The following is a 25,664-nucleotide window of genomic DNA, read 5'->3' on the forward strand; positions in this document are numbered from 1 at the left end:
AAATCAAACTAATTGTGGGGCATTGACTGCTTATACAAAAACAACGTAACCAGAAAACAAATGCCTTCATGAAAAGAGAACACTCTAACGGTGAAATACATGTATGATTTTCAAGTACCATGAACATGTAAAACAAATTCTTCGTCCCCTAGGATCTACATTGTGCAAGTGCATATAGTCCATTATATATTAGACTGAACTAGTGAAAAAATTAAGTGAACATGAATAGTGCCAGGTTTATCCTAAAATGATGTTACTGCTATGCAGAGAGGATGGGGCAGACATAAATGAAATTCAATAACAATTGTGAATACTATTGATTCAGTACCTGTTGCAAAATCTCACTCTCTACATTGCAGTATTTTTAAAGCTCTTTTCAAATGTTGACTTCCCTATGTTATAATTCATAAATCTTTATAAAATGCTCCAATACATAACATATGAGGTGACCTACAAAATAACTCAAAGATGTCCTTCACATACTTGCCCAACTAATTAAGGACGGTGCCTACTAATTGCAAAAGTTTTCGCGCCAGGTTAGGACCACGCGGAAAAAGTAGATCTTTGGAAGGGCTGTTGGAATCTACAAAGAAAAATGGGGGTAGCCACGCATTTTTTCTGAGATAATTAGCCTTGAATCTCAACAAAAATGCTGACATCAGCATTTTCCTGAAAAAAGAAGGAAAGGATATTTCTTCACAGATTTCCATAGAATTTGCCTTTACATACAGAAAAGCAAACACATTTAAAAGATCTTTAAACTATATGGCAAATGGTAATAAAAAACATTTTTGATATGTTTTTAATGACAAAATCGTTGCAAAAGCGCTTTTAGCATATCTGACAGCCTTCCTTCCTTGTTCAGCTAAAATACAGTCTAAATACCTTTTGCTCACAACCAGAAACTAATCCCGTGTTGAACAGACTTGCCACTTCCATTTCATAAAATAACATGTAGGGGTAACCACTTGTTTCTTAAAGTTACTGATCTTTTTTGAAAACTTTTCCAGTGCCCGTTACATTTTTTCCTGTCACCTCCCCAGTAAGTAAGACATTTGTGTATCTCGCACTTGTCTTGCACACGCACTACGACATCTGCAGGTACATGTTTACAGTTGGATTTCAGTATGATTTTCGACAGATAACAGTTAGGTTTTCAGCTGGAAGACGAAAACAGTTAGTGGTTAGCGATATGCTGCTATTCTGGTGTTCCTGGTTTAAGTACAGGTTCATTAAACTTGATTTGGTCACAGTAGGAAAATTTTGCTTTTATTTTTGTCGTGTATGTGATAGTGTAGTTAATTGCGTCAATGTCAGCCCCAGCGCGCGCATGGAGCTAAACCATGGCTTGCGTGATGCGCAGAACGTGTGCGCACCAACAAAAGTAGGCACTGTCCTTAAATGAAGCAATTTCGATTGGATTGGATTTTCACAGTTTTTAACGGAACAAAGTCAAGTTTCTGTAGTGGTTCATAGTCTGCAACTTAAGTTGTTACATTGTTTACATCTTAAAATCTTTAAGTGTTCAAGAACTAACTTATCTTACCCTCTCAGAGAAAAAAAGCAGTAAGTTATTAGTTACATATTTGAGGTTACCACCTATTCACCCAGGAATCCAAAAAAAAATCCTTGATTTACACAAATCACTGGATGCATGCATAATTTATCATAAACGTAGGTACAAAATAGGATGTTGGTACCTCTTAGGGACTCCTTTCAAAATTTCCGACAAGCACCCCTGTCCTTTTTGTATGGGAGTCCCTTCAGGCTCCTGTGTCTCCGAGGTTGATCTTCATTTGTCTATTTTTAACTTTTTAGCCTTCGTCCTCTCTTGCTGGTAGTCAGAGTAAGTATGAAAACACATGACCTTCCTCAGGTGCAAGTTAAGCTTAATACATTCATGTTCATACATCACTAGCATCAACAATGCTTCTTATCACTTCAATCGTTACTATGAATGAAGTCACGCTATAGTAATTACATAAACAGTTGATCGTCTGTTGTGGTGGTAAATGGAGCAGTGCGGTCATTTGACAAAATTAAATGAGCTCATCTTCATTTCATTTTGGCTAATTTTCAAGAACTATGTTGTCTCCGTTTGTTTTACCGTGGACTCCCAATAACTGGAACCTTCAAGGGAAATTGAAAAAGGGAGTTTAAGAAACTACAGCGCCGTGGAGGACAACGTCAATTAAAATCAAAAGGGCTGTGAGCCACTGAACTTAGAAAATAATTTGTTTAAGGGTGTACTGAGGCATTTCTCTTTAAGTATATACTTGTGATGTGAGGGCAGTCTAGCTTTCAAACGAGCCCATAAAGCCTTTTCCATTCAAGAGTGTGTTGTGATACTTGCAAAATGAAACAGGTCAATGTTAAGAAACTATAATTTGTTACTCAGGCCTACCTACACAGTTTAAATCATATGCATTTGTACACATCTTCCTAGTGTTGCACTCAAAAATGGCAAGATCATTTTGTCTGGTCAAAAGTGATGTATAGACTAGAAGTAACGTCCAATGCTTGCTTATAGCCAGCTCTCGGTTGGCTTAAGATTGTTAGATGTAACCATGGACTTCATTCTTTGGTAAAATTCGAGACAATCCTCTGTTTTAAATAATAATTTATTAAGAGTCCCTGTCTATAAAAATGGAAAATAATTCGGCAAGGGTCGAAAATTCGATTTCGCTCATATTTTCATGGTAGATAGGCTAGGGCATGACAAAAACTACTGGATAGTTTTTTTGGCAAAATATCCTTTAATTTCAAAGAAATATGCAAATTACCAAATTCCGTTAAAATCGTCATTTGACGCACCATTTTATTACACAAGTTTGAGAGCCTCGCATGCAAAACCACATCACTCTTCCGTCTTTAAAACACTCCAATATTTTTGTGCAATGTTTAAATGTGTACTGGGTTGATTTTAGGGAATGTTGCGTTGTCTTTTTGGGTGCAAAATAATTAAATTTCGAAGACATGTATTTCATTCACTTAAAAGTACTTCGTGAATATAATTAATTTTCACCATGTGCGAAACCTTCAAATGGATCAAGCTTCTGGTGGTTCAATCGCAGAAGGATGGTCTACAGATTCCTGTAAAAATTTCTTTGGGCAAATGATTGTGAGCGACGCGAGAGCTTTTCAAAGTACGTCAAAAATGCAAATATTTGACCATCAGTCGTCAAATTTCAATTTACAGGTTAGACGTATATTTTAGCATGCGCCACATGACTTGACCTATGTTAAGTTGAAATAGACAGAGAGCTGATAATTTCGAAATGTTCTAACCTCATTTGCTGTAAAAGGCAGGTCCAAAGCCGATTTGACGTGTTTCTAGTCGATCTCTCACCATTCGTCGCTCATAAAGCAGAAGTTTGCTTTTGTTTACATAGCGTCCGATGTACATCACCATCTGTCAACTTATTTAACGGTCGAATACCATGAATCTGTGACCCTCTTTCGACACATATGATCACCACTGCATCTAAGTCAAAAACGGCTAAGTCATTTGTAGATAGTTGCTTGCTTTGCACTACACCAAACTATTACGTTTGATCATCATGGTTTGATGGCTTGAATCCGCGGTTCCTTGTTCGTCACGCAATGCTGTCATCCCATTTTAGGGGGTAGGGGTAGGACAATTTCTATCCTAATACGTAGGGCTCCGTAAGGCTTGGAATCACTGGGAGCACACAATCGTGTTCAGTAGGAAGAGATTGAATTAGGAAATGAAAAGAATGAATAGTTTACCATTTCCCCTGTTGTTATCTTTTACTCGACCACCGCTACCTACATGCCCTGCGTAATACTGTAACGCTAAACTCATACCCAGGTCTTTTCGCGCTATCCAATTATTTTTGGTTTACATGTAACACAGTGGGCTACCCTCGGGGAAATGGGTGGTGACCGCTTAATGGGGCTAGCCGCTTAATTAGAGGTTGGTGTACCTTGAATATTTAATTTTTCACTGTCGGGCTATAAATTTCTTGGTGAACATGGAGTCAATTCAAGACAATCATGATAGACGTGTGTTTGAATTATCACTCGTCATGCACCTTCAATTTCAGACTCCTATCTGCCATTGCCCTTTCCGAAACAAAGTTCTTAAATTTTGGGTGGCCGCTTAATAGGAGTAAAGACAATAGTGAAACCCTTATCGGAATGACCAAATGGTGGCCGCGGAGGTAACCGGTCAATAGGTGTTTTATTTAGAATATTTTATTGACGATAATTTTGGACTGTATTGACAACAGTCCACCATTTTCTGTTACATGCCAATGCCTCGCCACTAAGCAAACAAAATACGCCAAATAAAACGGCATGGCCTGGGCTATTTACTCACGTAATTACTAATTAAATTTAGTCTGTTTTTCTCAGGAATTAGACACGTTGTGATTTCCTATTTTTATTTCAGCTAGTTCTTGCTTCATTGATCTATAATTTGTTTATGGCGATTTTCTTAAAATTCTAGAGAGTACAGGCACTAGCTTTATCAGCTGTTGTCTGAAACGTCAGAACGTACAACAAACGTGATCTGAACCGACGCCACGTACACTATAGAACACGATTATATAAATGCACACATATTGTTACATATATGAATAAACAGATGAACAATGATTAAATTGTTTCACTTATCCTGAGAGTACTCTATACAAAACAGATCAAAATGTGCAGCATATGCCGTGACAGCATTGCGTGACGAACAAATAACGGCTGTAAGATTGTGCTGCGCCCACACGCTTATCAGCAATGGTCAGCAATCGATCAAACGCAATATTTTGGCGAAGCGTAAAGCAAGCAACTATCTCCAAATGACTTAGCCATTTTAGACTTAGATGCAGTGATGTTCATAAGGGCAGAAAGATGGTCACAGATTCATAGTATTCGACCAATAATAGGTTGACATTAGGCGATGTACATCGGACGTTAACCTCAAACATAGACAAGCTTTGGCAAAACTCCGATGTGGTAATTATAATCTTAGAATTGAATCTGGGCGACACTGTACTCCTAAATTACCTGAAACTCTTAGAATTTGTCAGTACTGCCGTTCTAACCAAATTGAGAATGAAATGCATTTCTTATTTCATTGTGACCGATACAATAATATTAGACAACAAGTCACAAATGACATCATCAAGAAATATCCAAAATTTGATTCCTTTAATAACACAGAGAAAACAATATTTCTATTTAACAATGCTGATACTTTTATTTGTAAAAAACTAGGTTACTTTACATATGAAGCACTACAAATAAGAGAACTTTGTAACCCTGGAACTTAAAATGACGAATCTTGTAACTAACTATTTTTATTTTTCTTTCTGGTTGCTGTTGTATTTGGTTTCGTTTTTGAGTTTTTATTTAACGATTCTGCATTTAGGTAACACCATCTATATGGGAATACCAATAAATTGTTGTTGTTGTTGTGTAAACAATAGCAAACTTCTGCTTTATGTGCGACGAATGGTGAGAGATCGAGAAGAAACACGTCAAATCGGCTTTGGACCTGCCTTTTACAACAAATAAGGTTAGAACATTTCGAAATTATTAGCTCTGTGTCTATTTCAACTTATTATAGGTCAAGTCGTGTGGCGCATGCTAAAATATACGTCTAACCTGTAAATTGAAATTTGACGACTGATGGTCAAATATTTGCATTTTTGACGTACTTTGAAAAGCTCTCGCGTCGCTCACAATCATTTGCCCAAAGAAATTTTTACAGGAATCTGTAGACCATCCTTCTGCGATTGAACCACCAGAAGCTTGATCCATTTGAAGGTTTCGCACATGGTGAAAATTAATTATATTCACGAAGTACTTTTAAGCGAATGAAATACATGTCTTCGAAATTTAATTATTGTGCACCCAAAAAGACAACGCAACATTCCCTAAAATCAACCCAATACACATTTAAACATTGCACAAAAATATTTGAGTGTTTTAAAGACGGAAGAATGATGTGGTTTTGCATGCGAGGCTCTCAAACTTGTGTAATAAAATGGTGCGTCAAATGACGATTTTAACGGAATTTGGTAATTTGCATATTTCTTTGAAATTAAAGGATATTTTGCCAAAAAAACTATCCAGTAGTTTTTGTCATGCCCTAGCCTATCTACCATAAGAATATGAGTGAAATCGAATTTTCGACCCTTGCCGCGAAATTAAGAATTTGTCTGATTTTTACAGGCGGGCACTCTTAATATTTTAGTTCAAAAATTTGACCAAAAAGTGAAGATTGGAACCAAGATAAACAGTGCTTTTATTGGGAACATAGTTCCTTTTTGAACCAGATCCACTCAAATATTTACTGAGTTAGGTACCAGTCTTGTAGATATGCAGATTATGCAGTTTTTGCTGAGTTATCAATGCAATGATGCTGTTACAGCAGCAGGGTATATACCAAAACGTTTAGTATGATAACACCAAAATTTAAGAATAAAATTCAACAGGCTGAAGTTGGAGCACAATGTTAGGATACACAGATCACAAATCAAGTTTATTAATAGCATGGATTTCTGCCAAGTGATATATGAGACAAGATGATCCATTTCAGTTAGCTTTAAAGTACTATACTGTACATTGAAATTTTGTGTCCTTTATAGTGTTGAGTTCAAGTACTTACATTCGCTTGTAGCCCTAACATAAGGACTGAAGTTAACTCTCTTTCCATAAATAATGCGAGTCCATTGCGAGTTTGTGTCCAAACGTAGTCATTCGAAATTAGTACATCGAGCTGTAAGTCACCTCGAAACTTCATTGAGTCCGTTAAATGACACCACTTCTCATTAGATCCACGAATGAGAAACACTGCCATCAAAACAACCCAGTTTGTAAGTAAATCCTGTCACCTCCACCTGAACAAGCTCGACCCAACACCGGAACTCACTTGGGTATATGCTTCATGTGACAATGCCATTCATTTGTCCAAGTATTCTCACTATGTACTTCATGTCACGCTAACATATAATCTCCTTTCGCTGGCGTGAGATGCTTTGCTAATTTCAGGTGCTTTGCTTCCTTGAGATGCTTTGCTTACTTAAGATGCTTTGCTTATTTCAGGTGCTATGCTTACTTGAGGTGCTTTGCTTACTTTAGATGCTTAAATTTACTTACTTGAGGTGCTTTGATGAACAAGTAGCACAGTGTTCAGGGGCATCCAACGACCGTTTTCTCCCGAGTGCTTTTAAGCGCTGTTTTAGGCTATCTGGGGTACTTTTTAAGTTCTGTAGGTTAATTTTAGGTTGCGCTTAAAAAGAATTATCTGTTCGGTTATTCTAGGGGAACTTGAGTATTCTCGAATTTATTAGGGCATTTTTGTCCATTTCCCCGAAAACCTTAGATCTTATCGCCTTTCAGAAAATGATAGCTGACCTTTTTTCGGTACTCAAAAGGACATTTTTAACAATCAAGAAAATCAGAGGGGATTAAAAGCCTTCCGAACAGATAATTTACCGAAACGATCCGTTGGGTGCCCCTGAGTGTTATAAGCGCTGGTCTAGCATGTCATATAAGATTATGACAATTCGAATCCTAGAGCTGACTCAAGATTCTTTTTCCTTTTCTTCTTTAAGGTTTTTTTATTTTTCTGTCAAGAAATCATCTACCGAAAGTTGGCGTTTGTCTTTCCGTTTCTTGCGTTTAAAAAATCGTCTGGAGCTTTTAATCATTCGTTTATAACGATTGCTTTCGAACTCACAATTGCGGAAATATCACGTAGGTTTGTGAAGAAAAGCCACGAAAACTTTTTCTAAATCGAATCGCCAAGGAGGAACCATAAGTATTTTCCTTACAACGAAAAAATCGTTATACTTTCTACCTCTCGAAAATAACTAACTTGACACGGTGCAATCGACTGTAAAACGGCCTTAGGCGTCTTAGACGGCGGATGTTCCAAACCCGGGGGGGGACTCCTATATGTAAAGCTCGGGATGCTCGTCGTCTCGGTCCAAATCAATGTTTCTGGTTTTACTTAGGGTGTTGATGACGAAACGTCACCATTTTTAGCTGTCAAAGTATCCTTTAGGGCGCACTCGAAGAAATAATAATGAAAGACACGCTCTCATTTCATTCCTGTTCTTAGGTTTGATATCCGCTGGTCTCTGGATTACATGAGTCGGGTGTACAAGTGCGCGCGGGATCCTTTCTTGAGCAGTGGCTAGTAATCGAACCTATTCTGTTTTAAGTGCTATCTTTTAGGGGTCTAATGAAGCTCAAGCAACGCCCAGATTAGTCTCATTTAGGAATTAAATTCAAATTTTCCAACGAGAATCCCTAACCTTTTCATATGGGAGTGCCACCCCCCCCCGCCCCCTCCCCGCTTGGGTTTCCAAATGTCTAACGGGGAGGAGTGAAGGAGTGATTGAGTGAAATCGTGCCACCACCACAACTTGGAAAATAATATTTTCCAAGTTAAAAAATAATTTTATATCGTTTATCCAATGAATCTCGTAGCCTGCGAAGCAAGCGTTTCCAAAAAAGCACACGAAGGGAACGAAACTGCGAGTGAGTGCGAAAAATAAGTGCGTTCCTTCGCTCGCCCGCTTGCTTGCTAACTCGTTCTACCTCTCCGCCCGGAAAAGGATAGAAAACGGCTGCTACGCAGACTACGAATCTCGCGATATTCTAAAATCGTTTACTTACTTTCTTTGTTATTGTCAAGGCTCTCACCAAATTGAATCTGGGACACATCGATAAATTCAAAATAAAAATGTAAAATATTAGCCGTCGTGGTTCGCTTTCTCAAGACAACGCAGAAATTGGTTATTTCACGTTGTTGTTTTGCAGAGGACAGCAGAGAAATGTACCAAGAATTACAACGCACGTGCATAGCCATTGTTCTGCTCATTAAACGTTTTATATAGCGCGCAACGTTGCCGTTACCGTGGCTGTCGTGGTTTCCTCAAGCTCCCTATTGTTGTGATATGAACGGAGTTGTTTGGTTGATGTTTTGCACGAAACCAGGAGTACATCACGAAACCGAAAGTGTACAGACTTCATACCACCCTTACCTAGTTGCCAACATAATTCTCTGTGCTTACGTGATCAGCTTATATATATACACTCGTCGACTCAAGTCCCTGCATATTTCAGTTTCCACGAGAACGCACTCTAATCAATTCCTCTATCATGCTAAATGATGATGATTTTTCATTTCTCTATTTTTAGCTTTTTAGCTTTCGTCGTCTCTTGCTGGTAGTCAGAGTAAGTATGAAAACACGAGACCATCTCGAGGCTCAAGCTCGAGCTAAACTTAATAAATTCATGTTCATATATCACAACCGCTACTGATAGTAATGCTTCTTATCATTTATACATTGTTAATCGAGATGCACAGGTTTATTATTAACTATTAAGTGTAAACCCTCACTAAATCAAGTTTGATTAACTGATTGATTGATTGATTTTAATCGTTACTGTGAATGAAGTCACGCTACAGCAATTTACGTAAACTGTTGATTGTCCTGTTGTGCAGTGCTTTCATTTGACGAAATTAAATAAGCTTAGCTCCACTTTGGCTAATTCTCAAGAACTTTGTTGTCTCTGTTTGTTTTATATTCTTGTGATGACCGGAATTGTTAAGTTGATGTTTTGCAGCAAATCAGGAGGGCATCACGAAACCGAAAGTATACAGACACTAAGAAAACATTTCACAACACTCCCGGAAGGGGGGGTGGGGGGCACTCCGTTATGTAAGCTATAACTTTATGTGCCGCCGTGAAGGATATGGTTTTCGGGCAGTTTAGTCTGGGATAGGATGGATAGGGTATAGAAATCTGACAGTTTTCGTCTAGAATTGGGTTTAACTTACCGGAAAAGTAGCCAGTGTATAACTAATTTGGTCCAGAACAGTGTTCTTAACCCTGGGATCTCGGAGGCAACTATGTAAGATATTGGTTTAGTTAGCTTATGTTGGACTATGATACTGATTAAATTTCTGCTAGGTAAATGGCTATAGTCTGGGATAGTGTGGGGGTTTTTGGTGCCTAGTCTAGAATAGGGTTTCAGAATCAAGCTGATCTTGGTCTAGTAAAGGATCAGTGTCCTAGCAGCACCCCCTACCCGAAGGTTCACAGCGTACCCCCCGGGCAATACCCCTACCTAGTTGCCAAGAGAATTCTCAGAGCTAACGTCATCAGCCTTTATACATACACCCGTCGGCTCAAGTCCCTGCATACTTCAGTTTCCACGAGAACACACTCTTATCAGGTTCTCTGTCCTACTAAACTACCCGGTGTATTGCTGTCTGCTGTTCTTAGACTTCTGTGATTGAAGGTTAGTTTCTCTGTATTTTTACTTTATATTTTTAGACGTAGAGTTTACCTGAGTATGTGCGTCTTTTTGCGATTAATAACATAACGACAACACTAGTTGTGGCTCTCAGGCACTGTTAGCTTTTTTATCCAGACTGAATTTCACACTCGACACTCGAGCAGAGGGCTCAACTGAAATCACGCTACAATTATCCAAATTACTGTGATATCACCTTATTTGTGTTGACTCATAAACAAGACTCTTCTAGGAAGCGAAGGAACTGTTGTAAGCTGAATTGAAGCTCGCTTCTGAATACCTCTATATCTAGGAAATGAGTTTCAAATACAAACCCATCTGTCGCTCTCAAAACCCTTTTATCCCTTAGCTGGAGTTAAGCAACATTAGTTGTAGCCGAAAGATCTTACGTCAGATATAAAATCAACCGGCTTTTTTTTATTAATTTGGCGATCAGGAGCCAAGAAAACTGTACTTGAAGACAGACCAATTCATAAATCTAATAGTCTTATTAAAATCTTCGGTATGTGCGGAAAACTACGGCGAGCCTATGTGGGTCGATCACTTATACCGAGTGTTAATCATGTATAATTTTCTGTTACACAGTCGCGAAATCTTGGCTTGTGACAATCTGATGAAGTCAATGATGTGAAAACATTCGATTATCAACATTTATTTCGCGAGTTTCAGTAGCTTAACGCTTGAAGAAAGGCATATGTTTTCAAATTTGTAAACTCGGGTTATCTAGTCCTCAAGTACTAGAGTCTCCTTCGATCTTCCTATTTTTCTAGCTAGATCGAAGGAGACTCTGCTTCTATGGTACAAGCACTCGATCCAGTAATTTTCATGTCTGATAAATATTGAAATTCAGTCTCTCCAAGCAATGATATAGATTTTTTTCAAGACCATTTCTAGAGCAAAGCGACATCTGTATGGTGATGAATATCGCTGAACTTTCGCCGGACTCGTTCCTGTAGCCTATTCTAGGCGTTCGGCGTAACGCGAAAAACTGCGAGCGAAAAATGAGAAGTGCGGTGCGGGAATGTATTTTTGTGACACACGCACAGAGAAAAAAACGTACTGACTAATTATTAATGTCCCTGCATATTTCAGTTTCCAAGAGAACCGCCACTCGAGTCAGTTTCTCTGTCATACTTTACTACCCAGTGTATTGCTGTTTGCTGTTCCTAGACTTTTGTGATTGAAGGTTAGTTTCTTTGCATTTCTACTTTATATTTTAGACGCGGAGGTTTAACCTTAGTATGTCAGTGCTCCTTTTTTGTGATGAATAACATAGCGACAACACTGGTTGTGGTTCTCAGGTACTTTTAGCTTTTTATCCAGACTGAATTTCACACTCCCCACTCGAGCAGAGGGCTAAAAATCACGCTACAGTCATCCAGATTACTGTGGTTTTTATAACCTTACTTGCGCTGGCTCATAAACAAGCAGCTGAATTGAGGCTAGCGTCTGAATACGTTCAATTACAACCGAACCCATCTGTCACTCTCAAAACCCTTTTATCCTTTAGCTGGAGTTAAGCAACATTAGTAGTAGCCGAAAGATCTTACGTCAGATATGTAATCAACCGGGTTGTTTATTAATTTGCCGACCACGAGCCGAGAAAACCCACTGTACATGAAGACAGACTAGTTGATAAATCTAATATTCAATTCTTCGGTATGTGCGGAAAACTAGGGCGAGCCTATGTGGGTCGATCAGTTATACCGAGTGTTATAATCATGTATGATTTTCTGTTACACAGTCGAGAAATAAGAAACACAATCTGATGAAGTCGATGATGTTAAACACTGGATTATCAACATTTATTTCTTGAGTTTCTTTCAGTAGCTTACGCTTGAAGTCCTTGAAAAAGGGCCTGTGTTTTAACTTGCGCGATCTAGTACTCAAAGTACTCGATCCATTTTCAGGTCTAAGAAATGTTGAAACTCTCTTTCCAATGCAAGCGATAATTTAGATTTTTTTCAAAACCATCTCTGTCACAAAGTAACATCTGTATGGTGATGAGTATCCATAAACTTTCGCCAGATTGGTTCCTGTAGCCTCTTCTAGCCGTTCAGTTAGTTGAGGCGTAGCGTGAAAAACTGCGAGCGAAAAATAGGTGAGAAGTGTGGTGCGGGAAGGCAAGAAGGGCAGTGTTAGCAGGATTTGTCCTCAGGGCTGAGTTCAATGCAGCTTTGCTTCGTTTTTTCCGTGATGTTGGTAGAGTGAGAGCCATGCACCAGAGAAAAAAAAACATACTGACTAAATGTCAATTCAATTCTTGACAACTTGTTCCTGTTTAATTGCGGCTTTCTTTGTGAACGTTCTGATCCGGCTGAGAAACGTCTAGAAGACAAGAAACAACTGATCATTCTTTAGATCAGGTCAACGACCTTTTTCACGCCCCTTGAATTCCTCCACGCACCCGAAGTCTTTTTTTCACTGAATGCCGGCATTCCCTAGTTTATTGCCGCTATTTTCCTTTTCTTGACATCTGTGAATGCAAGTTTTTTTTTTTTTCTGTGCTTTTTATCGTGAAGGGTAATCTTGATACAGTGTTATTGTAGAATTTTATTACTTCGCGGAAAGCGGCGCGGTTTGTCGAGATTTGGGAACCGTTTGCACGATCAAACGTGTTTGTTGTCTCAAGGAGTTTTCCTGTAGGGGCAACACCAGTCGTTAGCTCTTTTGTGTACATTCTTGTGATATCATGTGTTTTCGCATCGCTCTAAACACAACTTCGAAACGAAGGAAGCTGCTGTGGGCGTTATCGATCGCTTTTGAATGCTTACAAGAACCATTTTTCAAAACTATAAGCTTTAAGGAGTTTTAAGAATGTCTTCTTCAGAAGCGATGCGGCTTCTCTATCGTTCTACAGTCAGTAGCTGAGCGTCTTAATTGTCCAGCTAACCAATTTCTTCTTTACCACTAATCTTGGCCTGTCATGTTTTTTTTTTTTTCAATCGATTCATAACGTTCAGTGCAATCAACATCTTTGGCTGGCGAAGATCCTATAGTACAAAGATCATTCTTTTTCGCAGTTAAAGGCATGATTCCATCATTGCGAAAGCCTGATTTTAGCGAAATGTAAACAGTATGTAACGAGTGTGACTAAAAATATACCACTGAATTAGCGTGCTACTGGTGAGGGCGGAAGCTAGTTAAGAAACTACATTCTTGATAAGACGTCTTGGAAAACGTGAAAAGCTAAACATGTCACTGAGGCTGAGCTGAACTTAGATTTTCTCCGGCACACCAGCATTGATAGATGAATCAGTAATAACTGAATGAATAGCCTTGCGAGCCACTTCAAATTTGATAAGACGTTTGGGAAACTGTGAAAAAGCTAAACATATAAATCACAATGTAAAATGAAAGTCTGTTCATTCCTGAGGCTGAACTATCGAACATAGATTTTCTGACACCAACCTTAATAGATGAGCAGTAACTGATGCAAAAAAAAACTAAATTAACTGAACCCCTGAATAGCCTGCGCGCAGGTCTTCTTTCGACAGGAGAGATTGAGTTACCAAGCTAAAGGAGGGCTAATGTTTGCGCTGAGGGAGCGACAAATTAAATTGGCAGTTGTTCTTCCTCTCTGTTTTCAGTAGTTGGTAGAATGCTGAAGATTAATAGTTGGTAGCCGTATTATTGCTAAACCGTTTCGCGCATGACTTTTTATTTGGGTAAACTCGGTATGTTGATCCTAGCGTCAAATCCATTAAAACGCAATTGATTAAATCAGTTTCAAGCCACGCAATGGTGTCCATTACAACGTCTCACGCCAGGAAATGCCATAACATTTACAAGTTGTTTGTCAGTTGCTACTGAGACATGGGTGGCCGTCGAATGATTTAAAAGCTGTCTTAGCCGTCCAAAATAAAATTGGTTTTCAAGACAACTGCCTTTGTGTATCCAAACTCCCTCAGTTTTCATGCTGTGCAGCTCGCCTTATTAACTAACTGCTCTTTTTGTGTCAGATTCTGTGCGCGCGTTTGCACGGTTATATTTGTAAGTTTCTTTTCGTTCTTCACTCAATTCAAGAAAACGGAAAAGAACAAAGCGAGAAGAGCTTTTGCAGTCTTGTACATCATTTTAACATCTGTTCACAAGACTCTCATAGAATGAAAGAAAGCTCTAAACCCTGCCAGGATCTCGTTTGGTCATCTTGGCTTATATATTTTATCTCACCTAAATGTAGAGACGTACCGATCCTAAAACGACTGTCCATCATGCTGCTTCTCTTGCTTTTCAAAAGCAGGAAATGGTAACACTGCATGCAAAATGTAATTGAATTAATGTGCACCTTCAACCTTCAAGTTAAACAGCGTAAGGAATTATTGCCTTGTCAGACCTTTATCCGCCTACTCTGTCTACAGACGTTTATTAATTTCTTTTACTTCATTTTTTCTTTTTTTTCTTTTCTACGAGTTGTTCTTCTTCGTGAGTGCGAGCGATGCTATAGCGGAATGCGAAAGAGGCCTCAAAGCGAGCGCAAGAAAACTATTTTGTGTCTTTCTCCAGCCCCACACATTGCGTTTTGGCTCGTTCATGACATTGTAAACAAGACGGCTTGCAATTACGCAGTGTAGATTTGGTTTATTTTGCATGTCTTGAGGTTTGAGTTTTCGAGACACCCAGAGAGTCTGAGTTTTCGTTTAGACGGTCTGAGTTTTTCAGTTCTGAGGTCAGTTTTCGAGACACCCGTTTACAACCCTTTCTATTTCAGAGGTGATTTACGAACGATCCTTTCAAAATTTCCATCTATCACTTCTGTCACTTTATGCTGTGGGACCGCATTCTAATTTGGCGGATAATAGTCTCTCCAGTAGCCTTCCATTTTGTCTTGAGTTCGCAAGTTCAAGATCGCAAGCTCAGAAAAATATATTAACCCGGCGCGTGGGATACTGAAGCCAAAATCTCCGCTGTGGTAGATAGCGATTCTTGGTTGCTTTGTAAGTTTATCCAGTGTTTTGGAAGCAGCATGAAGACATAGGAGCCAATTTAGCGCGAGTGCGTCACAATACAAGACCGGATATTCGTAACTGAATAAAACCTCATGGATCCTTACGCTTCGATTGTTCTGCTGGTAAATTCTCCTCCAACAAGTTCTACATAACAACTGCATCCGAGACGTAACCTTGCGCGAGATTCATATGGTGAGCGAATGGAAAAGGAAAATTTGGAGCGAAAACACGTCAACAAAAATCTCGTAATTAATAATTAGAAAGACTCAAAGAGGAACTCTTTTTTTACGGAAACAAGGAAATTTTCCATGTGACAAGCAGCACTTCTGTTTGAGTATTACTGGTTTATTCTGCTCAGAATTCAGATCATTAAAAACGAGGAAACGTATGAAAAGGCGGAAATTAGTGCCCGGCACGTCTGCTTGCTACATGTAAATGAACACTTTCCTTTTTGCAAGAACCTTTGCTTTAATAAGAATGCTGAGTAGGAGATAAACCTAAATGTTAAGAATATTTTAAGGATGCACTCAAGGGTGCTAGTCACTAAAGGAAGTTTATCTTGATAACTTTATGAAAGAACAGTATAATATAGTCGGAATATGGTAAAATGTAAAACTTAAGTCTATACACTCTAATAACTAAAAGTCTTTAGGGACATATTTAATTAGAACATAAACGGTGAACTTGTCTTATTGCAGGAGTTAGCCTTCGGGTAGAGCATGTGCGCTTGTATGGTTGTCTGTATCGAAAGGTATAGAACTACTCAGTACAAAGTTAAACGAATGGAAATGATAACTAAACGACTAGGCTGTATAAGTCATCGAAAACGACATTACACTATTATTTATCTTCAGTTCCTCCAATGTATTTTCAAGATCTTTGCACCCGGCGTCGCTGCCATGTTTTCGGTTTTAACTCATTCGTTGAAATGTCTTGGACCAGTGCGAATAATAAGGGCCTATCCGCACTAGCAAAAAAGTTGTTTATTTAGACAAATTTTCTGTCATCATCAACGGCTTTACAAGTGCGGACGGGTTGTCGCAACCTGACAAATTTTGTCCGAAGCGGACAAATCTTCAAACGCACCGCCGACAAAATTTGTCCCGGGTAAAACTTCGACAAAATCGACAACATAAACAAAATTGTGTTAAACTTGTCAATCATTTGTCATAAAAACTATTACGACCTGCCAGGTAATTGAACTGAGTTCAATTTACCGTCTGAGGCAATAATTGCATTTATTGCGAAACGCTGAAAACTGGATGTTTGAGCTTTCACACCATAAGCAGCGTTTCGTCTGTGATCTGGGCAAGATTTAGAAGCACGAAACATGCCACAAGTATGAGAATTTGAACATGTTCCATTATCCCGCCAAAATGTTCGATGTTTTGGCGCGCGCGACAAAATAGAATAGATTATAAAGTGAAATATAATCAGTGCTACATTAAGGTGTTGACAGAATTTGCCCGCTTTGAAAATTTGAATGCGGACACCGCAGACAAGACAAAAATTTGTCGCGACAAAATTTGTCCTTCGATTTTGTCGAGACAATTCCAATTTTGTCCGCTAGTGCGGATAGGCCCTAATAGGAGCCGGCTGTTCAATTTTGAGAGAATATTTCGTAATATGAATCCTTAATTACTCTTCCATACACATGATTCTCTTTTATACTAATCTGAGATGCACCCAGTCAGTCTTGATGTATCAAACTGCTCTTATAGGGAAAACTTATAATTAAGTTCGGGAGTTAATTCAAACGTCAAACCTAATTTAGTCGAACTTAATCGCAAACATAAAAGAGACACTATTGCAAACGGCGGTTATTGCTGACCAAAATGGCAGAAAAAAATGTGTGAAAGGCATTGTGCGATTAAGGAGGGTAGAACAAGTCGAAGAAGGCGACTCCAGATGCAGTTAGCATTAAACAACCGAAGACGATTTTTGAATTTAGTTTTCTTTGTATTATTGCTTATTCCCAAAGGAACATCACAGTTCCTCGTACAGTTCCTTCCTGTCGTCGGTTTCTTCAAGATTCATTTATTTTGTTATTTCCTCTAAAAAACATGACTCGTAGTGCGCCATCGAACTGCCTGCTTTCCAACCCGCCACACTCTCATCGTTTTCAAATACGGAACACCGCATGCAGAAGGGGTTTTTCTGAGGAGAAAAATAAAGCCCGCGGTGGTAGATAGCGATTCTTAATTGCTTTACAAGCCTGTATCGAGTGTATATAAGACGGTGCCAGAGCCAATATAGCGCGAGTGCGTCACATTACAGACCGGATATTCGTAAACGAATATAACCTTACAGATGCTTAAGCTTTGATTAGTTCTCCTGATAAATTCTCCTCTAATAACTTCTTCACAGCAACTGTATCCGAGACGTAACCTTAAACGAGATGTGTGGTGACCGAATGGAAAACGAAAATGATTTGACGCGAAAACACGTCGCCAAAAATATAATGATTAATAAGTAGAAACAGAAAGAACTTTCGCGGGAAACAAGGAAAATTCTCCATGTAAAAAAACATCACTTCTATTTGACTATTAATGGTCCATTCTGCTCAAAATTCAATAAATTAAAAACGAGAAAATGTATGAAGGAAAATGAAATTTGTGCCTAGCACGTCTGCTTCTTACAGGTAAATGTACGCTTTCCTTTTGCAAGAACCTTTTTTTAATAAGAATGTTTGTATAAGAGATAAACGTAATTGTTAAGAATATCTTTAGGATGCACCCGACGAATTTGAACATCAACGATGAGCTTGTCTTATTGTAGGGGTTAGTTTGGTAGAAGATGTACGCTTGTATGGTTGTCTGTATCGACAGGTACTACTACAAAGTTAAACGAATGGGAATGATAACTAAAAAACATCTTAATGTATCGTCAGTATACCTCAATCATGATATTGACAATGGTAACGAAAAAAATAGATCCTTATTGCGCACATGTATGAGCTTATGAGCTGAATTTTGACAGTATACAGTGGAATCGCGATTTATCAAACCCTCAGTTGTTAGAACCTCCTGATAAATCGAACCAAAAGTCTTTTCCCTCTCCTCAGTAAAACACTGTGATTTTACCACCAATTTCTCGAACTCTCCCATTTTTCGCACTAATTTTTGTTTTCCCTGAGGGTTCCAAAAATCGGGACTCCACTGTACTTTTAACGTGTATCAATTAAGTTATCAATCAATCAACGAGAGCTTTGACGGGGGAGGGGGAACGGACCTCGTTATCGGGATAGGATGCGAGTGTAAGTGAATCGGGCTTTTTGCACGCGCATGTTCAATCTATTTCTGCGCCTTATTCTAATCATTGTTACTTTCCTACAGATCCACTGAGCGAGAAGCCTCACACACAAAATGGAATCGCTGAAGGAATTACTGAAGCCTAAAACCTTCAACAGGTTCAGTTACGTAGCAGTTATTTGTTGGATCCTATTTGGAGTAATCCTGCTCGGCATCTTTGCAGAAATGGAGAACAGTGAGTCCAGGTTTGATTTCCGCTGTGCTGCGAAAAGTGAAACGATGGACCTCGTTCGAGGACAGTGTTTCGAGCGGTACGATAAACAATACAACAAATCTGGTGTTCCTGTTTACGCCTTTGTGATTTTGAATTTTTCTCTCATTGGAATTGTTGGAGTGATTTACTCTCAAGGCGTCAAGTCAAGAGTGGATCAGCTGCTGGCAGCTAATCGCGAAAGGGATGCCGAAAGACAGAACAACGACAACCCACCTGAGCGAAAACGCAGGTTGTTCGTGGCGTATCTTTGTCAACTTGCCACCAGATTTGCTATGGGAATTGTTTTTATAGTCCTACAGACTCAAGTTCTTTATCCTGCCAACTTCCCCTCCGACTTTCTTTGCCAAATAGCAGGAGGCAGTCACGCGGCGAATGGGTCATCAACCAGCAACATTCAGAACAGCACCATGTACGAGTGTCACAATCAACGAGCAACGAGGAAAACCTTCTGGATTCATGCTGTCACTTTCGTAAATGGAGCTCTTGCGCTTAGTATACTGATTGAGATCATCTGCATCTTGTCACGAGCAAGAAAGGGAAAGAAATTCCTGGAAGATTCGCAGTTTCTGGCAGATCATCTCCCCCCTCGAGAAGAACAAGACTCTCGAGAATCTGTAGATCAGGAACTACAACAACAGGAAGACTCTCGAGAATCTGAAGATCAGGAACCTCAGCCACTACCGTCAAAAGTATCCACATTGATCGAAAGCCTGAAGGAAAGTATCAGACACTTCACGGAGAGACCTACAGATCTTGAGGCCCCGTTTAAAAAAGATCACGGTGATCCAACACGCAATGAAGATCTGAAGATTGATAGTATTTATACTAATTTGGTTCTCATTACAAACACGGCACGATATGATTTCTCCGGCGACAGAGAGCAACAGCTTAAGGTCTACCCAAGACCAAAAGGAAATTCTCTACCGAAAACACGAGGAGATGTTGTTGATGTCAAAAACGAAAAAGTCCTCATTGTTGGCCGTCCCGGCATCGGCAAAACATTGCTCTGTACAAAATTTTTACGTGAATGGGCATCTAACCAGCGCCTGTTCAATGCTAAACTGCACTTTGACTTTGCTCTCCTCGTGAAATTCAGAAAATTTAACTCCGTAGAACAACTCAGCCTTCGTGAACTGCTTTCAGGAGCAGAATTTTCACCGCCAGAATATCTCAATGATGAAGTTTTGAGTTACATTCTTGAAAATCCCGGCAAACTACTTATCCTGTTTGACGGCTTGGACGAGTCTGCATATATTTCAAGTTTCCGCGATAACCAGCCCGTTAGCATGAGTGAGGAACAACGAGTGCCTCTTTCTGCCCTCCTGTACAACATAGTGAAAGGACATCTTCTCCGCGAAGCCACTGTTTTAACAACCACAAGACCCACTGCCGTTTCAGACGTAAAACATTTTCCTTTCCGCAGAACATTTGAAATTCTTGGCTTCGCATCCGAACAAGTTGAAGAATACGTTAACAACTTTACGAAAAATGCAGCGGAGAATGACACAGGAAAAAAAATATGGCAGCACATCAGCACGAATATGAACATTTTCACGTTATGCTATATCCCTGTCAACCTCTTCATTGTTTGCTCATGCTTGCTGGAAGTTCTAAATTACAAAACTCTTTCAACTGGTGTTGGCCTTCCAGAAAAGCTGACACGCATTTACCAGATAGCAACAAAACTATTTTTCTTCAGACACAATGAGCAGTATCGTGACAAACGCCTGTGTGGGAAAGACATTGAATCAAAAGATTGGCCTCCTGAATTCAAGCCACTGTCGAAAATTGCTTTCGATGGCATAAGAGAGAGAAAACTTGTCTTTGGTGCAAACGAAGTCGGCAAGGATGTAGTTCAAAGTGCGCTTTTTCATCGCCTACCAGATCTTCAGACTGACTCATTCAAATACGAGGCTCAATTCTATTTCCTTCATTTAACCATGCAGGAATTCCTCGCAGCAAAGCATGTTGTTGATACCATGAAAGAAGCAGAATTAAGAAGATTCGTTGCTGACCACATCAATAAAGGTGAATGGCAAATGGTAATGCAGTTCGTGGCTGGTCTGCTTGGTGATGGAGATAAGCCATCTATCGACATATTTACCGAGCTTCTTTCCAAGACAACAGTCGAGAAAGATGAAAGCGAGCTGATGCTAGACGATTCAGTGGAGCTACGCACAGTTACCTGTTGGCCGACTGACAGCGAAAAACATTTAGTGGTGACATTAATGAAGTGCATATATGAAAACAATGAATCAGGTTCAGTTGTTCAAAGTAAATTAGAAGAGATTGGCTTTAATGCTGTAGATTTTAGTGATTGTCGCCTCGCACCTGCTGACTGTACAGCAGTGTTTCATGTTCTTAAAACCTGTCAACAAATTTCGCTCATAAATTTGTCCCATAATAACATTGGCTCGTTGGGTTGTGTAGAGATTGTAAAGTTCTTTGACAATAGGCATTGTAAATTAAGCAGCTTAAACCTCGAGAGAAATAACATAACAGATGAAGGTGTAACGCAGTTGAGTAATGCTCTTGTAAATAATAATTGTAAATTAAGCAGCTTAAACCTCGTGCTAAATAACATAACAGATGAAGGTGTAACGCAGTTGAGTAATGCTCTTGTAAATAATAATTGTAACTTAAGCAGCTTAAACCTCGCGACAAATAACATAACAGATGAAGGTGTAAAGCAGTTGAGTAATGCTCTTGTAAATAATAATTGTAACTTAAGCAGCTTAAACCTCGCGACAAATAACATAACAGATGAAGGTGTAAAGCAGTTGAGTAATGCTCTTGTAAATAATAATTGTAAATTACGCAGCTTAAACCTCGGGGACAGTAACATAACAGATGAAGGTGTAATGCAGTTGAGTAATGCTCTTGTAAATAATAATTGTAAATTAAGCAGCTTAAACCTCAGGTACAATAACATAACAGATGAAGGTGTAAAGCAGTTGAGTAATGCTCTTGTAAATAATAATTGTAAATTAAGCAGCTTAAACCTCAGGTACAATAACATAACAGATGAAGGTGTAACGCAGTTGAGTAATGCGCTTGTAAACAATTGTAAATTAAGCAGCTTAAACCTCAGGTACAATAACATAACAGGTGGAGGTGTAATGCAGTTGAGTAATGCTCTTGTAAATAATAATTGTAAATTAAGCAGCTTAAACCTCAGGCACACTAACATAACAGATGAAGGTGTAAAGCAGTTGAGTAATGCTCTTGTAAATAATAATTGTAAATTAAGCAGCTTAAACCTCAGGGACAATAACATAACAGATGAAGGTGTAAAGCAGTTGAGTAATGCTCTTGTAAATAATAATTGTAAATTAAGCAGCTTAAACCTCAGGGACAATAACATAACAGATGAAGGTGTAAAGCAGTTGAGTAATGCTCTTGTAAATAATAATTGTCAATTAAGCAGCTTAAACCTCGGGGACAGTAACATAACAGATGAAGGTGTAACGCAGTTGAGTAATGCTCTTGTAAATAATAATTGTAAATTAAGCAGCTTAAACCTCAGGGACAATAACATAACAGATGAAGGTGTAAAGCAGTTGAGTAATGCTCTTGTAAATAATAATTGTCAATTAAGCAGCTTAAACCTCAGGGACAATAACATAACAGATGAAGGTGTAACGCAGTTGAGTAATGCTCTTGTAAATAACAATAAATTACGCAGCTTAAACCTCGGTGTGAATTCTGAAATAACAAATGAAGCTAAACAGCAAATGAAACAGGCTAATCCCAATTGCAAGGTCATCGTTTAAACTGTTTAGAAATGATTGCTATTGTCTTTCAACAAACTTAATCGACTATCTCAAACGAACTGCTAGGATTGTTGTTGTGTACCAATTACAGAAGGCAAAACACAGACTCCGTAAAAAACAGCTTTAGCTTTAAAACCTGTGAAACACTTTTTCATCGCAGTGACTCAGGATACGAATCATGATAAATGACTAGATTCCAAACTCAAATGAAGTGAAGATGCCTGTGGTAAGATACAGTTTTGTTTAAAAGCTTAAATTCTGCTATAATTTGACATTCTTTACGCATCATCAGGGCGCATCTTGCGTACGCGAGATGTGGTTTTACGGAGTTTTTGAAAAATAATTAAAGAGTACATGTAACTCAGCTTGAAAACAACACAAATGTTTCAGGCTAAACACTTTAATGAGCAGCTGTTTATATTCAAGGAAAAATATACACAGGAAGAAACGTGAACTAGCTTAAAACAAAATGGTGTCTTAGCTGTTTTCTCGACGGTTTTTTACGAATCCACTTCTTGAGTTTGAATCTGCTTCAGTTCAGCTTCATACATCATGTTGAAAACAAAATCAACTTAGAGGAACTCAGGTGGACACAGCTTCTTAACTTTTGAACATTCTTTTCAACACCATCGCATAAGCAAACTGCAAGTACGAACACGAATTTACCGACCTTTCCCAGAGGCGGGAAACTCGCAAACTGAATGAAAATTAACAGGTGGCGACATTTGGGCCGAGATTAGGATCGAAATTAACCAATCAAAAACCAGTTGTGTTTCCTAAGAGGTCCTCCTCGTGGGTTGAAAAAGAAATGACGGGTTTAAAAACGGAGAATGGCTGCACCATTGAAAGTCAAGGGAAGGCATAAATTCGGTGAATTTATAAATGAATGTTTTACTTCTTAGAAGTAAATATATATCTAATTATGATGCAGTTTGCTTGCAACGGTGTAAATTATACATTTTTGTAGATTACTTTTCCTGACACTTGTCGTTCCTTTATTTCTAATGGTCCAGCCTTTCATTAAGATAGTGCAGCTTAGTTCATAATTTAATGCCAATCTCTTTCTATTAAGAATTTTTTTCAGATGTGCTTGATGTGAAGATCAACTGAATTTAAGACAAATGTAAAAAGATTACTCTTTAATTATTAATATTAGATAAGGGAACACACTGTCTGACGAATGAACTCAGGTCAGTGGATTAAACTCTGATTTACTGACTTAAACACAGGAGGCGTGAGAGCCAGTGGGGCAAAGCTGTCCCTTCATAGCCTCTCTAACTATTTTGATAAAAAAGTCTTAATACATGATGTTCTCTTAATGCTAGCTGATTTGCTTCACATTGCCAAAATAATGTTCTAAATGGACAAGTACATGTAAGTCATCATGTTAAAGTGACCTTGAATCAATATACTTGTAAATATTTTATATTTTAGCTGTATCGTTACACCACTGAAGAATGATGAACTTTCAGTAACAAGATGAACTTTTTGTTTCTCAAAGTAACTAGCTGAGGTTAAACTACATGCAGTATTATCTAACAACAATGTAAATAAGTGGAGTTAAGCTCCTGATTTGTCCTGTTCAAAATAAATGTTTGTGAGTTGAAAAGTTCAGTGTCGTGGTCAATTAACAAATCTATCACATTTTTTTTTATGGGCTTATCCCTTTTTGCAGTGCTGTAAATGTTCAAAACTCAAGTGGAACCACAAACCCCAGAAGATAGGCAAGTTTTACTGCTAAGCTTTGAACATTTTTTATGAATTCTATGGTCTGAGAGTGTAGACCACAGAAATAGATGGGCATTTGGAATTAAAAGACCTACATTTTGAAGGCAAATATGAGGGATCACACATGGGCAAAAGTTTTATTGCAATGACTTTTTCTGGTTGAAGTTGCACCGTGCATAATCTGTAGTCGACACTGACTGATGGAGACCAATTATGAGTAAAGTCACAATATTTTTGAAGAAGAGCACAGTGAAACCCTGAGGTGGGGGGACGGGGGTATTCCCAGAAAGTTGGGTGGGGGGTGCGGTCCGCTTCTCAAAATCCTTACCCTATTTATGACCAAAATCTGCAATATTCCTACCCTATTTATGACCTGACCAAATATTCAATAACCTATTTATGACCTAGCCATTTAATTAAAACGCTGTTTCAGACCTGCGTTATAATAAGGTCCCTAGTTCAGACCAATGTTAAATTACCATAAACATAATTTGTGCAGGGCTCTTGCTAATTTGATTATGATGAAAAAGTGGCTTTCTTAAAAACATACCCATATCAAGGCTAGAGTGCAAAAACCATACCCTATTTATGAACAAAATGGCCAAAATAGGCTAAAATCAATACCTTATTTATGACCAAAACGGTTGAAAAACTATTCCCTTTCGGGCCGCACATACCCACATAGCTCATAAAAGGGAGTACCCCCCTCCCCCAAAACCGGGAGTTCAATGAAGTCACTTAATTAGATGTCCTTTTATGTGTCTGACCAGTTTAAAACACGTTTAAAGCCAAATAAAATAAATAGGTTGACTTAAATAAATAATTGAAATTCATTTACAAGTACTTAGAGCAGTAAAATCAAAGTTCCAGTTGAATCCACTATTTACACGTTGAACTGATGTGACTGAAAGAAAGTAAATCAGTCTAAAAAAGCAATCCTACAGTCATTTCCTCTTGAGCTTATTCCTAAAGTGGTCTGACAATTAATATTGAAAGTGCTGACAGTCTATGTATGATTTGCACAAGACACTGTTACTCATTCCGGGAGAGTAATGATGAAACGCAAGTTGTGTTCAACAGAAAAACAGTTGTTTGTACTGTCAGAAGCCACTGACTACTGACAAATTCTAATGTTTCTTTTCAAGTTCAAGCCATTCAATTGGATGGCACTTTCTGTTTCATCAGTTTCCAGTATCTTGAAGTCAACATATCTTTTCCCTTGATGGTTTTGGTTAAGAAACTACCAGCCACCATTCCATTTGGCAATTGTGATGCTCCACCATTTCTTCCAAGCGGAATCACCATGGCCATATTACCTGGCTTGTATTCTTTAAGACTTTTGTTTTCATTTAGTCTTTTGATATTTTCTGCAACTACATCTGTGGAAAAAGCACAA

At 38.6% G+C, this 25,664-nt stretch overlaps 2 protein-coding genes across 2 annotated transcripts in view; one reads left to right on the forward strand and one right to left on the reverse strand.

Annotated features, from left to right (window-relative positions):
* Positions 1-25,664, reverse strand: part of LOC145493166 (ferroptosis suppressor protein 1-like) — a 45,849-nt gene that overhangs the window by 10,656 nt on the left and 9,529 nt on the right. Inside the window, exon 6 of the mRNA XM_081472570.1 lies at positions 22,648-25,647. Coding sequence (XP_081328696.1) covers positions 25,424-25,647 — 224 coding nt within the window. The 3' untranslated portion in view covers positions 22,648-25,423. The remainder of the gene's footprint in view (positions 1-22,647; positions 25,648-25,664) is intronic.
* On the forward strand, positions 10,193-22,581 carry LOC145492777 (uncharacterized). The gene is made up of 3 exons (XM_081472163.1): positions 10,193-10,278; positions 11,386-11,479; positions 18,578-22,581. The coding sequence occupies exon 3, from the start codon at positions 18,608-18,610 to the stop codon at positions 22,538-22,540; it is 3,933 nt and encodes a 1,310-aa protein (XP_081328289.1). The 5' UTR covers positions 10,193-10,278; positions 11,386-11,479; positions 18,578-18,607; the 3' UTR covers positions 22,541-22,581.

The sequence above is a fragment of the Orbicella franksi genome, chromosome 7 (assembly GCF_964199315.1).
Source record: "Orbicella franksi chromosome 7, jaOrbFran1.1, whole genome shotgun sequence".
NCBI lineage: Eukaryota > Metazoa > Cnidaria > Anthozoa > Scleractinia > Merulinidae > Orbicella > Orbicella franksi.

Excerpts from the sequence above, each read along its gene's own strand:
- LOC145492777 (XM_081472163.1), top strand. The coding sequence starts at position 18,608 with ATGGAATCGCTGAAGGAATTACTGAAGCCTAAAACCTTCAACAGGTTC.